This window comes from Ctenocephalides felis, unplaced genomic scaffold, assembly GCF_003426905.1.
Source record: "Ctenocephalides felis isolate EL2017-DRISC unplaced genomic scaffold, ASM342690v1 CF-g0.4_SCAFFOLD_03571, whole genome shotgun sequence".
In the NCBI taxonomy this organism is placed as follows: Eukaryota; Metazoa; Arthropoda; class Insecta; order Siphonaptera; family Pulicidae; genus Ctenocephalides; species Ctenocephalides felis.
In genome coordinates this window covers 19,031,507-19,049,234 of record NW_020539725.1, presented here as the reverse complement: position 1 = coordinate 19,049,234, position 17,728 = coordinate 19,031,507, and the positions used below count along the sequence as shown (strand labels likewise).

At 29.4% G+C, this 17,728-nt stretch overlaps 1 protein-coding gene across 1 annotated transcript; it reads left to right on the top strand.

The window, feature by feature from the left end:
- Positions 1 to 4,311: 4,311 nt before the first annotated feature.
- Positions 4,312 to 12,968, top strand: LOC113385729 (cysteine-rich venom protein 6-like). The gene is made up of 3 exons (XM_026623568.1): positions 4,312 to 4,375; positions 5,619 to 5,816; positions 12,808 to 12,968. The coding sequence occupies exons 1-3, from the start codon at positions 4,312 to 4,314 to the stop codon at positions 12,966 to 12,968; spliced, it is 423 nt and encodes a 140-aa protein (XP_026479353.1).
- Positions 12,969 to 17,728: the final 4,760 nt, after the last annotated feature.

Sequence of the window (17,728 nt, the reverse complement as noted above, 5' to 3'; positions counted from 1 at the left end):
AAATTGATAGACAAGTAAATTATTTATTGATAGACTGATAAACAGGTTGACAGGTATATTTGTGGACAGTTCGGTTTTAGAAAGATGCATTCAACGATTGAACAAACCCATAGATTGGTGCATAAGATTAACGAAACTCTACAAGAAAAGAAATATTGCTCAGCTCTGTTCTTAGATACCACACAAGCATTTGACAAAGTTTGGCATACAGGACTTCTTTATAAAATAAAAAATACTTTACCCAATGACCTATTTCTATTAATTAAATCATACTTATCAAACCGAAGTTTCTACGTAAACATTATCAACATGAACTCACCTATTAAAATAATAAAATCAGGCGTTCCTCAAGGCAGTGTTCTCGGCCCAATTTTGTTCTTAATTTTTACAGCTGACATTCCCACCTCACTTGACACAGACATAGCCTCATTTGCTGACGATATTTGCATTCTTTCAAAACATGAAAATCCCACAACTGCTTCAGAGCAACTTCAAAGTCACTTAACATCAATAGAAAAATGGTACAAACTGTGGAGGCTAGAGATCAACAGCCAGAAATCATCCCACATCACTTTTACATTCAAACACGAGACATGTCCAACTGTAACTGTGAATGAAATAGAAGTCCCTCAGGTGGAACACGTAAAGTATCTGGGCATGCATTTAGACCGCAAACTAAATTGGAAAATTCACATAAAAAAGAAAAGACAACAGCTTGAGGAAAAGTTACGAGAACTATACTGGTTAATGGGTAGGAGATCCCATCTTTCTGTACACAACAAAATACTAGTATACAAAGTTGTACTTAAGCCGATTTGGACATATGGCATAGCACTTTGGGGTACTACATCTAAAAGTAATGCTAACATCATTCAAAGGTTTCAGAACAAAGTTCTTAGGATTGTTTTAGGCGCCCCAAAATATACTCCCACCTGGCTGATCCATGATGACACACATATGCGCACTGTAGCCGAGGAAGTTAAAAGATTCGCTGTTAACCACAAAGACAGACTGGAAGAACACCCAAATGAGTTGGCCAACGCACTGCTATCCACAAACACAACACGAAGACTTAAAAGAAAAATATTTAGTGATTTAATTAGATTGTAATTACTCGTGTCACACTATTAATTCCTATAAAGGAAAAATGCAACTGTGTATTTTTCACTATTTATATATCGATGTCATTTTTACATATAATTGCCAAAAGATTTACTTAATGTCTATGTAGGACAGTTGTAAATATATTGTTGAATAAAAAAAAAAATAAAAAAAAAATAAAAAAAAAATATTTGTGGACAGGTGAACGAGTGAACAGGTAAACTGGTGAACAAGAAACGGATGGACAGGTAACCTAGTGGACAGGTAAACAGGTGGACAGTTAAAATGGTCGTATTTGATAAATTTAGCAACGTCGACTCATACCCTAAAATTATATTATTTTCAAATTAATTTCAGAACTCTATAAATGAGTTAGTCTTGAAAATCACAGAAAATTAAATTATGAGCAGCTATAACAAATTAATAAAGCTAGTAAGAGCTATCGACATTACTAAATACATATTGTGGCGATATCAAGCAGGCTGGTTTTTATTTGTAAAAAACAATGGGACATGTCATGTATATTTTTGATATCGAAATATTTTTATAGTTAATAAATTTATATTTTTTTTATTATGTTGGGAGTTTCTAATTAAATATATTATCATAACCATTACTACTCCCACATTGGTGACTCACGACGATGGAGATGAAGATAAAGGAGTTTTATTTTTCGAAGATTTAAGAAAAATTGATTTTGACGCAGCACCATAATCACTGGTCTTCAGTGACGACCTATAAGGTATGTCCAGTCCAATCCATCATAGTTAACGCACTTACTATCTGGATCAGACTTCCGAGGTTACTCATTTGGTATACCCAGACCTCAGTGTTTATTGCTGACAGAAAAAATAATTTGGAGCCTGAACTTTTCATTGAAATGCAATTCAACCTCTCTTTCTCTGTTAACTCAACAAATCGTCTTATAATGCTACCTCCCATTATCGGTGACAACGACGGATCAAAACAAAATTTGACATAATTTATTGGATTCCACAATTCTGGACTCTTATGTCAAAGAAACCAATGATCCTGATTTGGATAAAGAGCCAACTTCTTTCTCTGATCGGAACTCATCAGATACGAATGCAACGCTTGCAGAAATGGAAACTGTACCCATAAATTATGCATTCTAAACATTAAGTTATTCTGTTATAACTAATACCCATTAGATCGAGAACATTATGCAGAATATGGAGTTGATGGCAGGTCAAATCACCACATACGGTGGATCTGCTGACGAAACATGGAAATTTGTAATTGACCAGTATTACAACACTGGTCTGCTATAATCTGCTTTCCCACCACATTTTTATAACGTGTTTCCCTGTTTTTTTTTTTTTTAAACTGTGAGATCAACACTGGGCAGGGAGTGTGTGGCGATATCAAGCAGGCTGGTTTTTATTTGTAAAAAACAATGGGACATGTCATGTATATTTTTGATATCGAAATATTTTTATAGTTAATAAATTTATATTTTTTTTATTATGTTGGGAGTTTCTAATTAAATATATTATCATAATCATTACTACTCCCACAATATTAATAAAAAAAAACTAAATATCATGATTAAAAGTTTTAAATGAATTATCTTCCATCCACTGCGCTAAAAATAATTAATGTTTTACAGATACGTATACTATTGCTAGTTTTATTTTTACATTTATTCTTCATTAAATACTAACTCACAACAGACTTCTACACCAATTCAATCAAAAGGACCAATATTAAGGTTTTTTATATTTTTTATTTGGTGTTTCTCATTTTGCAAACTTGTTTAATATTTTAGTATGTAAATTCATATAATTTGTTCAAATCTAAATTCTGTATTCTAACTTCTAAATTTTTAATCAAAGTTGTAAAGCGATGTCTACAAGTTTAAAACCTTGCAATTAAAAGGTGAAATATGATCGAAATATTACGCGCTCATTCATTCATTCAATGTGGTATTTTGAAAATATCTAATTTCACTAGTAATTTACAAGCTGGAATTTAAATACATTTATTAGCAATTCTGTATATTTGTCATAATATTTTTTGAAATATCGTATAATTCTTTGCGTTTCAGTTCATTCTCAAGTAACTCTAATACAGTTTATGTTTCTTTAAATTTTCAGATTAAATTAATAGTTATTAAATTAATATTTATTAATATATAAATAATTATATCCAGATTAAATTAATATAATGAATAAATTGATATTAGAATTATTTTGATCTCTAGTTGTTCTGGTTTAATAATTAGACTATTGTTTGATATTTTACTGTATTTATATACTACGAGTATAAGATCCAAATTAAAATACGTCAGCAGATTAGATTAAAGCAAAGTACTTTTTAAATACCTAATTAAGATTTACCTTGAAAAAATTGATGTCATCATTCGTACTAATAATGTTATTATTTATAAATATATTTACGGTATAATAAACGATCGGAAAATTTTTGAAACATAATAATGAAATAAATTTGCACATAATGAAATAAATTTGCACGTTAACAAATTATTTGCACGGTGGTACTTTCATGAGTATTTTATGCAATTAATTATGTATTCAAATCATATAAATTGAGAGCTCAAAAAATTAAAAAAATGTACTATTCACAATGTAGCTAATTATGTCATTCATATGAGAATTTTAAATGAATAATATAATAAACATCAATTTCATATATTGCCATTGAGTCATCTTTCATTCCTAAATTCGGCGTTAAGTATTATGTGATGAAAATTTAAATAAGGTAAATCAAAATCAATAAAATATTAAAAGAACTAAAAACTGTTTTTGTAAATAATTTAAAATTTATACTTTATAATCAGTTATTAAATAATAAGCAATATATTTATCAATGAACACTTCAATCCGACGTTACTGTATGCATTGAAAAATTAATGCAATTATCATTTTGCAAATTTAATTTTTAATATATACGAAAACTGTAAGATTCTTCCAGCTCTTCTGTTAATGTTTTGATTCTTTATAACAGTAGAGTAAAAATCCCATAACCATATTTAATCACAATTTAATGTGATTTAACAATAACTGTAAATTTTACATTTATATATCTGAAAAAACATCAATTATAAAATCAAGGTGACAGAGTCGCACGTCATTCATTTTTAATTACTTTTTTAACAATTCTCATGTCTAAATAAATACATTAGTAAATACTATAATATCGCCAGTATTATAAAGACATTAGCTTAGAATGAAGTGGTTGTCGATATTAATGGTATTCATTTTTGTTCTGTTTGATTTAACATCAGCAGCAAGTATGTAATATTATTTGTAAATACTAAGTGAAAAGCCGTTTATGTTTTTATCAACAAATTTATTTCATTATTTCTTATTAAAACTGAGTAATTAATATTTATTTAGTAAATTTATTATTTCTTAATAATATTTAATTCTTAGATTCAATAAATGCTTTTTAGAAAATAGAGTATTATTGGGGCAAAAAATAAAATAGATTCAAGCGGTTTATCGTATTTTCGGTCAGTTGGATATCTCACAAGTTAAAAAAAAAATTCAAAAACAATTGGTGGTTATACAAAAATTTAGTTTAAATTTAAATTATTTCAAGGAATAGTTGCTTTGCATTTTTCATAAAGATTTGTGTGCTCTTAAAATTCAAGCCATTAGTGTTTCAAATTTTGGCCTGAAATAAAAATAGTAAATATTTTTGTTTTTTTTTTGTTATAAGTTTTCGTAACATTAAACATTTTTGACTTTTGAATTTTTGTTTGAATTCACTATAGGGTAGGGCTGGGCAAAAAGGTCCATTTTAACTTTTGACAGTTAAAAGCAATTGCACTACTACAAATAAATTAAAAAACGAACAACTATATTACTATGTTCAGCAAAACTCCTAGTTCACCATCATGATATAAATGTTTTTTTTTGCTATTTTTCAAAAATTTGTCAATTGATTCTTTTTACGCCATAGACGGGATAAAATAGTGCAGTCAGGGGGCAAACTGATCCAATGTCTTTGTTGTTAAAAAAAATCCTAACTTTACTTGCCCCTGAGATATCGTTTGTGGACCTTTGTATTTGCGGACCTCTAAGTCCCTTCGACCCTTTTGTTTTTTTTTTTGAAATTTGCGATAAGGCATCAATAAATTTTCATTTAACGCATAAAGTAATTAATTAATCAAAAGAAAAATAATATTAGTGGAAATCATCATTCCAAATTATTCATTTACAGATTTTTAAGTGAGTAGTACTCAATGACGTTAAAAATAGCAAAAGCATATATCTACTTTTTGTTCATTTTATTGTTTGAAAACTTGCTGCTTGCAATTGATAAATTTCATTGATAAATGAACAATTATTACTAAACCATTGAATAATGCATTTATTCCTGAAAGAACACACAGAAAATCTTGTTTAGATAATACATTTTGCTTATTTCTCTATAAGCAATGTATAAGCACGTATTATATTTCAAACGTCTTTTTAAGTTCAAGACATGATAGCTTATGAAATATCAATTATATTTTTTTTATTCCCAAGCTTTAGGTTTAGGTTTGTGTCCTCCAGGTGAGATGTATTACCGATGTGGTACTGCTTGCGAAAGAACTTGCCAGAATCCAAGTCCACGTATTTGCACATATCAATGTGTCCCAAATGTTTGCCAATGTGACAACCGATATGTTCGAGGCTGGGATGGAACATGTGTACCACTAAGCCAATGTTCTATGGTCTCCGGCAGTACTTTGTACACATACAACTATTCTGGTTGATGTTAATATTGAAATAGAATAAAATTTATCTGTTATAAATTTATATAAATTATTGATGTATGTAGCAGCACCATTGAAATCTAATACCAGCGGAAGATATAAAAGAAACCTGATTCTGTAATAATTCTGATTGGATTGTATTTCCGAGCTAAAACTATCGATCACACACGATAGATTACTCAAAAACTATCAAACTCTCTAATTTCATAATATATATGTAGTGTCTCATAATTTTTGGAAAGACAATAAATATAGTTTTTTAGAATAATATCTTATATGTAATAAATTGTATCATATTAGCTTGTAGAATACGTCATATTCCTTTTGTTATTTGTTTAAGAAATATAAAGAGATTTAAAAAAATTAAAGGATATCAATTTGATTATATATATATATATATATATATATATATATATGTGTGTGTGTGTGTGTGTGTGTGTGTTTAATATATATGTTATGAAAAATAGCACCAAGTAAAAATAACTATGAAAATTATACACTGGAGCTTTGCTTATCTATACGTTTTCATTAAGCGGAGCAAACCAAAAGATATGAAATTAAATTAAAAAAATTATAGGTACATACAGTTTTAGGTCTTACATACATACATATACAATGTGTATGAATATATTATTAACTGTAACTACATCCCACAAGAGTAACTATGGTTCAAAAAATGAATTGTGCTTACTAAAATTTTTTGAATATTATATAATCTAGTGAAAAAATATGTTTTGAAAAAGTAATAAAATTGTTACCTAATGCATTTTAGTGTTTAAGAACTGGTAAATAAATATCATTTTGTTTATTTATGGCTTAACTGCACATTTGGATTCTTGAATCTTTTTTTGAAAAATATTGTTTCAAAATGTAAAATCGTGGGGTTAAGAAAACCCACGCTTAAGTTATGAAAAACCATGTTAAGATAATGATACTTAATGTACTCCGTAAGCATAGTTTTGTTTTGCTTTTTTTTTTTAAATTGTTTTATGATGTGATATTCGTTTGGGTAGAATTTTGCAAGTTTCACCCGTATAAACACAATCACAATTGACACAGTTTATTTTATGAATTAGGTTGCTTAATTGCTTCGGGTCAAATTATGATTTTAATTTAGTAATTAGGATTTAAAAAAACATTTTGAGGAGTACAAGCTGCTTTAACGAAAAGCTGAATGAAATGTTTTCTCCTCGAGTAATCTGTTATACAAGACGAAGTGATAGTACCAACGTAGTTTTTGCAGTTTAGTTTTTCGGTTGAAAGTTTCTATCAGTTTTAGGTAAGATATAAAAGTTATTTATCCTGAAAAAATATAGGGTATAATTTACATTAATAAATAAAACAATATGATACTTTTTTAAGATAATATAATTAAAATAATCATAATATATATTTACAAAGTAATTAAAAATAAATAGATAATATAACGATAATTTTTATATAAATATGAAAAAACAAGATGAAATTGGTACCTCTTTAAAATAATTTATATACCTAAATACGTTGAAAATGACAATCTGATCTCAAATAGAAAACAATATAAATATTGAATAACATTTAATTAAACCATTCACCATCCGATTGTCCTGCTAAAAATGCAAACATATAATATGTTCAGGTTTTACCTTGTTACGTCTTTTAGTCATTATAGTATTATCTTTAGAAAATAATATTTTATATGGTACTGAAGTAAAAATTCCTTCATATCTTTTCAAGATTCAATGAAGTTGTTATCTAATAGCGTTACTTGATTATTCCAGTACAAATCTACTTTATCTTGCTATTTTTTTTTTTGTCGAACGCTAAATTTTTGTGTAACTGCCAAAAGTTGGAACTATTTAGTATGATATCAATCTAAACTGACGATTGTGATGCCCAATTAAATTTCATTTCTCAATTCACTTATTGCATTTTAGATTTGAGGTAGCTTTTGTATTCTTGTGGAACTAACAATATAGCTAGCTATAGCCATTCACAAATTATCCTCTAGATTAGAAAATCATCTATTCGCAGCGTCAATTAATATTATTTTTTCAACTTTATACTTGACTTGGGCAACATGTGTTTTAGAGACAGTAGTATATTAGATAATATTCTAATTATTTTTATTTTAGCCATTGTTACAATATCTGAGGCATTTGAATCACAACAACCTTTTCTAGCCTGAGCCAATAAATTTCACCTTGTTTTTACATCTAATATAAACTTTAAAGACTCACATTTAGCAATTCTGAGATTGCCATTAGCTATAACACTTTTTTCTAAATATTTTCTAAATATACTTCTTTGTTCAAAATGTATGATGGTAGGAGCAGAACTTGCCTCATCAGCAATTGCATAATCAGAAGATATGAGTGCATGTATAATCGGCTCCTCAGCATATCGAAATATTTCTCAAATTTTTGACGGGTACTTCATGCCTAAAACAATAATTTTAAATTAGGAATAATTTATAAATTTTAACTCGAAAATAATGACTATTACATTAAAATTATATATTTTAAAATATCAATAAACACAATCTATACTAAATTCCATAACAATAATTATTTTGATACCAATAACTTTAACATATTTATGGCAAGAAGTAAATGTATTAAATTAAACTTGAATACAAAATAATTACCTGGTAATTACCTATTAATAATTAATAATTCTATGTTGAAGTGCTAGGATTAACTGCGGATTTGTTTTTCTTAAATAAAGTATTTGTATAGCAACTTTTAGGATGTTTCAATAAATTGGTAAAATTACCACATGTTTTCAATAATTTACTTAAGCTTTACATACTCATGCCTTTGTTCAACTTTAGCGATAAGAGGCAATAGATCATACTGATTTGGGATTATTCGGCGATTTTTGTCGGTAGCTGAATTGTCTCCCTTTTTGACGCCCAAATAGCCTCTGCATACAATAAATGGCCAGGACGTGTGAAAGCCAATGGCTCCTACAAAATTTAGCAGATCTATCTAGGTATGAATTTAAGTTCCCACAACCTTCCAAAACACCATCTCGGCAATGGCATCATTGGCATCATCAGCAATAGCATTTAATGAATTGCTTTTTCATCGAGAATATTTTTGACGTTGCTTTAAATATTTAGAGCTCGGATGGACTTCAACTTGATGCCACCAAATGCATGGTGCTTGCTGGCATCTCTTCTGTAACGCAGCAAGTAATTAAATTAGTGTTTGTGTCAGTGTCTTTTACAATTCTGCCTACTAGAACTACCATCAAACAAAAATTTCTTGAATCTTGAATTTAAGGCTCTTCAATCAGTAGCTAACTATTCACCCTGGCACACTTTACTTAAGTTTTATCTCCATTTATCACTTCATATATAAAATTTTGTACATTAAGTTCTTAATACTTCTATAAACTGTAGGATTCTGCGCATGTATTCCAGCTCTTTTGCTAATATTGTGATTCTTCTTTATGTGTAACAGTTGAATAAAAATTCCGCAATCATCAATCCCATAATCAATCACAATTCTGTAGGATTTATTAATGTAACAGCAAATTTTAGATTTATCTGAAAAACACAACAATTATAAAATCAAGGTAAGTAAACAAGGTCACACGACATTCATTTATTATTTAATTACTTTTATTATTAAAATCATGTCTCTTATATAAATGCATTAGTACTTCATTATCGACAGTTGGAAGAAATTAGTTAAAAAATGAAGTGGTCTCCGATAGTAATAATTTTTGTTTTTGCTCTGTTTCATGTAACAGCAGCAATACGTAAGTAATATAAATCTTGAAAATTAAGTGAATATCCATTTTAAGTTTTTTTAAGAGAACTAATTTTTTATAAAATTAACATAAAAAATATAATATAATACGTTTTTTACTAGTTTATTATATGAGTCCACCACGTGAAAGGTTTTACAGGTGTGGTACTGCTTGCGAAAGGACTTGCCTGAATCCAAATCAAAGAGTTTGCAAATATCCATGTGTTCTAAATGTTTGCCAATGTGAAAACCGATATGTTCGAGGCTGGGATGGAAATTGTATACCACTAAGTCAATGTTCTTTGTACTTCTTCTTTGGTTGATAATGTGTTCCGATATTATGAAAATAAATATGCATATATATATCAAAGTGTAGGTGATGTATCAATAAAAATTGAGACAAGTCTATTTCGATTCTAAGCATGCTACTGAAATGACGAACATGTAAGTAATATGTGGCGAGCATTGAAGGCAAATTTAAATTTTCAGAAAATTTTACTCGTTGAATAGATTTTTTATTTCTATTTAAAAACAATATAATATCTAGTTTTTAAATAGAGATTTTTAAATTTTGTACCTCTGCCCTTTCCTCATTTATCAACCCCAAATTTTATCTACGCCCATGTTGAGTCATTTTCAAAAATACTGAAAAAAATTCAACGAGCAAAATCAAGTTAAACTAATACAATCCGAGTAAACGCACCATAAGCATAAGACGCTCTGAATATATCTGTCAAAAATACATTAATAAAGCAAATAATAAAAAATTATTTACTTCAAAAATATGTTTTAATTAGTTTGTTGCTTTTTGAAAATATTATTAATGAAGGAGTTGTTTTTAATTTTTATCTCTTTTTTGTTTAAGTCATCATACTATAACCAGCTGGTGCCTCTTAAACATATTCCAGTACAATGGTCATTGCGCTTCTACTAACACTTTACTATGATACAATTCCTATTAATTCATATAAATTGTTATTATACGGTTTAATAAAAATTTTCTTGGTGTAGTTGATGCAAGTTTCCCATCATAATTTTGGTTTTGTAGTTGTGCATCCAATACACACATGAGATTCTTTACACATGCCTTAAAAGTCGTTCGGAATAATAGAGCACTTAGAATTAAGGTGAACATAATTTTGACAAATTTGGCATTTGTTTGTCATTTTGTCCTTTTTTCTGCATTGCACAAAGTTATCTTCAATTGGGACTAGTATGGGTTCGGCGATAAATTTAGCGTCCACAATTGTACCGATAAAATATTTCACGTGCTCCTGCAAAAAAGCATCAATGTGCATATGCAATTTTTTTAATATTTTAAGACTTTAATTCATTAAATTCTCCTTCTACAGGAGCACTCGAAGCCGGTGCACGACCATAATCAATCTCATCTCTGAGAAAAACAGTTTTACATCTTTTAACAGTCGTTCGACCAATTCAGAACAGTAATATGCATTCACTCTATTACCCAAATTAGCCTCAGCTATTAATTTGACATTCGAAAAGATGGATTACCCCAAGTGCTCCATTCATTATCTAAGAGCACATTTTCCTCTGTGCATTGTTGATCAATTTTCAATGTTTTCAAAATCAGTGTTAGTAAATAATTATAATTTTGTTCTTTGTTCATAGCAAGCGTTCTCGGTTCAGCTTTCTGAATTTCCATCTGTCTCAGACAACGCAATTGTAAAAATCGATTTTAAAATATCACAAGCATCTTTAATATTTCTAAATAGTATCAATTTTCCAATTACCCGTAAATAAAATATTTTGACGTGCTTGTTGATGTTTTTCAAAAACACAGCATATTTTTTTATAAAGTGGGCGACGTCGATCCTGATAAAGCACTTGGGAATACAATTTTTAGATCTATCTAGTCTTCAATATTAAGATAGCCTGTGAACCCCCGTGCAATTGCAATCAACGTTTTTTTTAAACGGCACGTGGTACAATTTTTTTGTGGTACAAATTAGTACAAAATGAGTACTTAATAATACAACAGGTCCGGAGCGACTATGCTAATTTGGTCTTGCTACCTTAAGAGAAGTCTCTCTTTCACAACAAGCTTTATGATGGAATTAGTAGTTTGCTTATATTACATTTTAGGATACTTTCGCATACGAAACCACATCTTTTCATTTACTCTGCTAGCCAAAAATGAATGCTGGTGATTTAATTATTGGTTTTATCTCAATTAAGTAGTCTTTCTGCAGAAGTTTTAAATAATTTCGCTCTCAAAGACATCGTTTGCAATTGATAAAATGAATCTAATTCAAAACAAAATAATTCTAAAATTAAATTGAGTCACAAAAAAACAATGTTATTTAACAACTCACACTCATCTTAAATAATTTTATGATATAACTAGTTTTCTCGAGAATTCGTGACTTTATTCAAATATTTAAATAATAAACAAATTATGTCAGAGCATTTCGCACTATATAAAAACATAAAGCGACTGAAACATTTAGTTTTGATCTAGAAACAAAACTAAGTGTTAAAAATGAAAATTATATTACTTGTGCTATTGGTCTTCTTATCGCTGTTTGCTGGTAAGTAAAGTTTACTCTTTAATTTGCTCTTGAGTTATTGCACCTAAAATAAATAAATTTTGTGAAATACAATAAAAATATTAACCCTAAATTCAAGATATACTTTTTAGAATTTCATGGTGTAAGATCAATCTTCAAACCAAAATAGTATTATTGAATCTCGCCTCGGGCCACAATCAAAATGTTTTCCCAAACATTTTTTCTATTTTTTTTTAAATTATTTTTTCCTAAATTTTTACAAAAAAATTTCTAGACATTTTTTCCAAAACTTATTGACTTTTCATGATTTTTTCAAGAATTTTTTTCTAATTGTTTTTTCTATTTTTTTTTCATCATGTTCCTCTATGATACAATGGTCCTGTATCTAAATTAAAAAAAAAAAATTTCCAAAATTGTTTCTTAATTTTTTTTGAAGATTGTTTTTTCCATTTTTCTTTCAAACTTTATTTCCGTAAATTTTTATCAAACTCTGCGAGCCATGATTTTTACAAATTTTTATGGATTCCTAAATTTCATTTTCAGTTTGAAAATGTTTGGACTATTTGCATAAAATCATGGACTACGCACGCCCCATAGGCAACTTCAGAAGGAAGGGGGGAGGGGGGGGGGTAAATTGAAAAAATAAAAATACATGTTTATATATATAATGACAATATTGTCATTTTTTTAGACCGTGCATCAGCAGGTGGTTATATAGCACCAGTACAATGTGTGGCTCCTCCAGGAGCGCCAATTTGGGAGGCAACTCGCAATTGCCAAAGATATTGTGCTGCACAAGATTATGCTGGAGGCTATTGTGATTATGGAGAACTTTGTTATTGCGTTATATAAAATATAATAACCAACTTTAATAAATTTTGAAAAGTTTGTTCTTGCATTTTTTATAATCTAATATACAATTCTAATACCAATCTTAACCAAGCAAAAGAGGAACATACTTAATGCAAGTATTACTCATATAATACACAAACATTGAACATAATATTAATGAATTTTTTTTTTCAATTTTGTGATATTGAAATTAGATAATATTTTTAATACATTTTAATAAAAATTGTCAAAATTAGTCGAAACGAAATCAAAATATTTAATATTTTTAGAAAAAAAAATGGTAGAAAGTAATAGAATATTATAAATTACCACCGATATAAAAAATATTCAGATGTTAAGATCTTTTTATCATGTTTTAATTTGAACTTGAATATTTGAATATATTGCTGAAATAAAGTACAAAATTAGTAAAATATAACAAATTAATAAGTAGTAATAATTTTGTTGGAAAATTAATTGAAGTATGATATTCTAGAGGTAAAGATATAATACTATCTAAAATATATATTTTGAATATTATTGAAAATGTTTGAATTTAATCGCAATTTCAATATTTAAAAAAAATTGATTTAAACTATATTAAATGCGTCATTTTTAATTTGGAATAATATTGCCAATAAATAAAAGCTTTCCACACCTTGAACAATGAATCATAAAACGGTGTTTACATTTGTTTAAGTGTTTACTTTTTTACTTTATTACCAATTATTGAAGATTAATTACATTAATTTACAATTACATAAAAAAAAACTATAAAACTTGCTTATTATTTGTGATTTATTGAAAAGCCACTTAAATACATAAAAAATATGTTTTGTTGTATTTGTATTTTGCAGAGTATAAAAGCAACAGTTTACAAAATATAATTAGTAATATTGTGTTAATATACATAAGATGAAATTTTTAGCAATACTTTTAGTGGCAATATTTGCGTATTTTGCTGGTAAGTAGATCAATGTGTTTAATTAATTAATTTTGACCATAATAAATTCTAGAAAAGAATTGCAATTCTAGAATTGCATACACGTTGTTGCAATCCTATGTTACGTAGAGAATAATACAGATTGATACAACTGTGTTGTCTATGGCATTTTTTAAGGATTGAATTTTTTGCATGATTTGTTTGAAACTAAATTGTTAATATGTCAGAGTTAATAGGTGAGTAAGTTTCAGTTCCTGAGACTAGGCCAGGAAACATTTACTAAGTAAGTCTATTTATCTTATTGTAATCTTTCCTGTGCAATCAGCTTGTACAATTAAAATCTTAGGATTTTAGTACCAATTTTCATGCTAATTGGGTAGTTGGATTGAAAATTAAAATATCTGCAAGACCACATGGGCTTTTGATATTGGTTTCAATTAATTTAATGGAGCTTTAATGATATTGGCGTCTGCAAAACTGATTGATTTATTGTGTCCCTTTTCAAAAGTAAAAGTAACATGTTCATGGAAAGAGTTAAAAGTTTTCAAGAAGGAGATCAAAATTATTTGCAGGAATACAAGTAATGATATCATCAACATATATGTAATAAAGGGAAAAATCAACATGGGAATACTTACAAACGTTTTCTTTTTTGAGGTGTTGTAGAGAGAGTTCAGCAAAAGCAGGTGAAATAGGAGATCCTATAGGTGTACCAAAAACTTGTGAGTAGAACTGTGAATTGAATTTAAAGTAGGTGTTAGAAACTATGAATTTAATACAATCTCGAAACTAATGTGGCAATCATCATCTAGCCAAACTAGTAGCTGGCTACTAGTCTACGTACGCACAAGCTGCTCCATTTTCGGCGAAAAAGTCATCGAACTCGTCAAGCAGCTGATTCCAGGCACCCCGTTGTTCGATAGTCATGTCGATCGCTGCTAGGTGAGCATACATGGGCATTCCAATTCATAATTTAACGGCAGAGAATCTCTTAACAACTCTTCAATAAATGCCGGATCATATTTATTCTGATCGTCTAATTCTTCCGGTGTTGGTTCGACCAAGACCATATTAACTTGTGCGGTTACCTGGTCTTCCTTTAAAAACTTGAAATTTCTGTTCATATCATTATTGAAACACCATTGACCGTTTGCCATATCTAGTATTATGCCGGCCTTCGTAAGAAAATCGACCCCCAGCAGCGTTCGACTATTTTTTGCGTTTGGTAATATTACGAACTCTACCGGCACCGCGCGACTTTCCACACGTATGATCGTGCATGTCATTAGCACTTGTTCTTGTTTGTAAACACTATCTGCAAAAGTTACCTGCATAATCACAGGTTTGAAGCGATGGCCTGTTTTCTTCAAAACCAAGTACAGGCTTTGCGCCTGCCAAACTTCTGCCTGCTCCGGTGTCTATATAAACTGCTCCAGTGGATCCCTGTATAGTCATTCGGATTACGGGGCGTAAACAGATACCTGTGTTAGGTAATCCTATGTCTGCATGATGATGCATCCACAAATGTCGGTTTTCTGTTGTGGTTTATCCAGTTTGTGCACCTAAATTTAGTCATTGCAACATCTGTTTTTGCACCCAACGCAAAAAAAGCTAACGGGGAACCCTCAATTTTTGGATCTGCATATCTGTTACATATTGGATACTTACTTCGCACAAAACCTTTTCTCCACAGCCATAGCAAATAAGCTGATTTTCAATTAGCGGCTTTCTCTGAGGCAGGGGTTATTGCACAAGTTTTTTGCAGTGTTCCTTTTCGTGTCCGAGTTTTCTGCAATGTGAACATTTTTTGGTTTCTTGCAACGATGTGGCTTCCTGTATGTTCTGCTGCACCGTTCGACACCTTGGCAGCAATTCTTGGTTTTATGTTATGTGATTTTCTTAGTTTTATTGTTAAGAGACTGTAGATCATATCTATTTGTGTCCTTTCCATTGCCTTCGTTGATAATTCCGCAAACAATGCTCGCTTATGTGCCATGAATTTGTCTACTGTCTCTTTTCCTTCTGGCGTTCGAATAATTCCGAAAAAATTATGTAGTCCGGGCGTGCGGGTGCGAACTATTCCTGCAGATTGGTGATAACGTCCGTCCAGGTGTGAACTTCCGATTCCACACCCTTCAACCACAATGTTGCCTCACCTGTCAATAACAAAGTCATCTCGCAGATGGCCTTTCGTCAGGGATTTGTTCGTACTCCTTGTAGATACGAATTTTCTCTGCGAATTCCTGAGCCTTATGAGCATTGCAAGCCATACAGTTTGGGATTGTAAGAATGTAATTGTTTCAAAGAGGACACTAGATTATCCTGTTAATTAGTTTGTGGAAAGATTAGTTTATGTGTTCTCTCAGGTTGGAAATAATTGGAGTATAAGATCAGATAGAAGATTGAAGGATCAGATACTAGATTTGAGACTCTCTAGATCTGTGATATTTATCTACAATAACTGTAACATTACCATTATCGGCTCTCGTTACTAAAAGATCCGAATTGTTTTTTTTTAGAAACAATTGCAATGTTTGATATCTCTAAGGTTTGAAATTGTGAATGCCAAGTAAATCATAAACGTATATTAACCACCAACTAATAATAAACTGATTCTAGATTTGGCAGTATCTGAGTCAGCAAAACGTCTCCTAGCACCCATAAAATGTACACCAACCCATGGTGGAACTGATTGGGAAGGAAGCCTAATTTGCCATAGATATTGCGTATCAACTGGAAATTTTACATCAGGAAATTGCGATGACCTAGATCGTTGTTACTGCACTAATGAACAGAAGGTCTACCAGAAAATTTTACCCCCGTAATAATGAAATTATGGCTAATCAATCAATTAACAATCAAATTATTATTATATTAAAACTTGTAGATTATTTTGTCAGAAATAAAATGTTACACATTGCATAAATAAATGAAATGCAGTAAATATATAATAAACTTATTTGTATTGTTTATCTTCTTTACAAATTTTATATCTAACCTTTTCTACCTACATGGAATCAAATAAATTTGCTTTAGATAATTAGATACGCATTGCTTGAACTATTTACACCAACTGAAAACATAAATTATATACTAAACTATTTACTTATTTTCTAATCAGTTGTTTCATATCAGGTCTGATATAGCATTGTATGTATATTAAATTGTACCGTGTGTAGTGAAGTTAATTGACTTTTTAATAAACATTCCGCCAGGCGTCTAAATGTATTATTCATAGTAAACCCTTTGGTAAATTTTTTTAAAGAATCTATAAAAATAAACAAACCAACATTTTTCATTGTAATTAAGCCTGCTTATTATTTCTACACCTTCAGTAATATTGTATCTTTTAAGAAGTTTTCATCATCCAAATTTAATCAAGATTGGCGCACATAAATTCTTGTTTAAATTTGTTATATTTGTAAAAGTCGCAAATTCTATTGCGATGAGATGTACGATGATTACACAAATGACTAACTCAAATTATATGATTTATGTTATTAATATTAGATAAGACAATGATAATTGTCATGCAACATTATGCAAAATGAATTTTATTATTAATATAGAGACATTATCAAAATAAACAATAAATATCAATTCACGTATATAAGATAGATCAAGAATGATCAGATTTTCAAATCTGGTTATCAAAGCAAGTTTATTGAGACACAAATTGTGAGGTTTAGGGAAAATATAAAAAAAGAATGCGCTGGTTTAGCGCAGTGTTATTGCTGGTGTTATTTGTTGCTGTAGTATCATCCGTAGGCTGTAAGTAGAAATTAATTTATAATTTATAATATAATATATATATATATATATATATATATATATATAT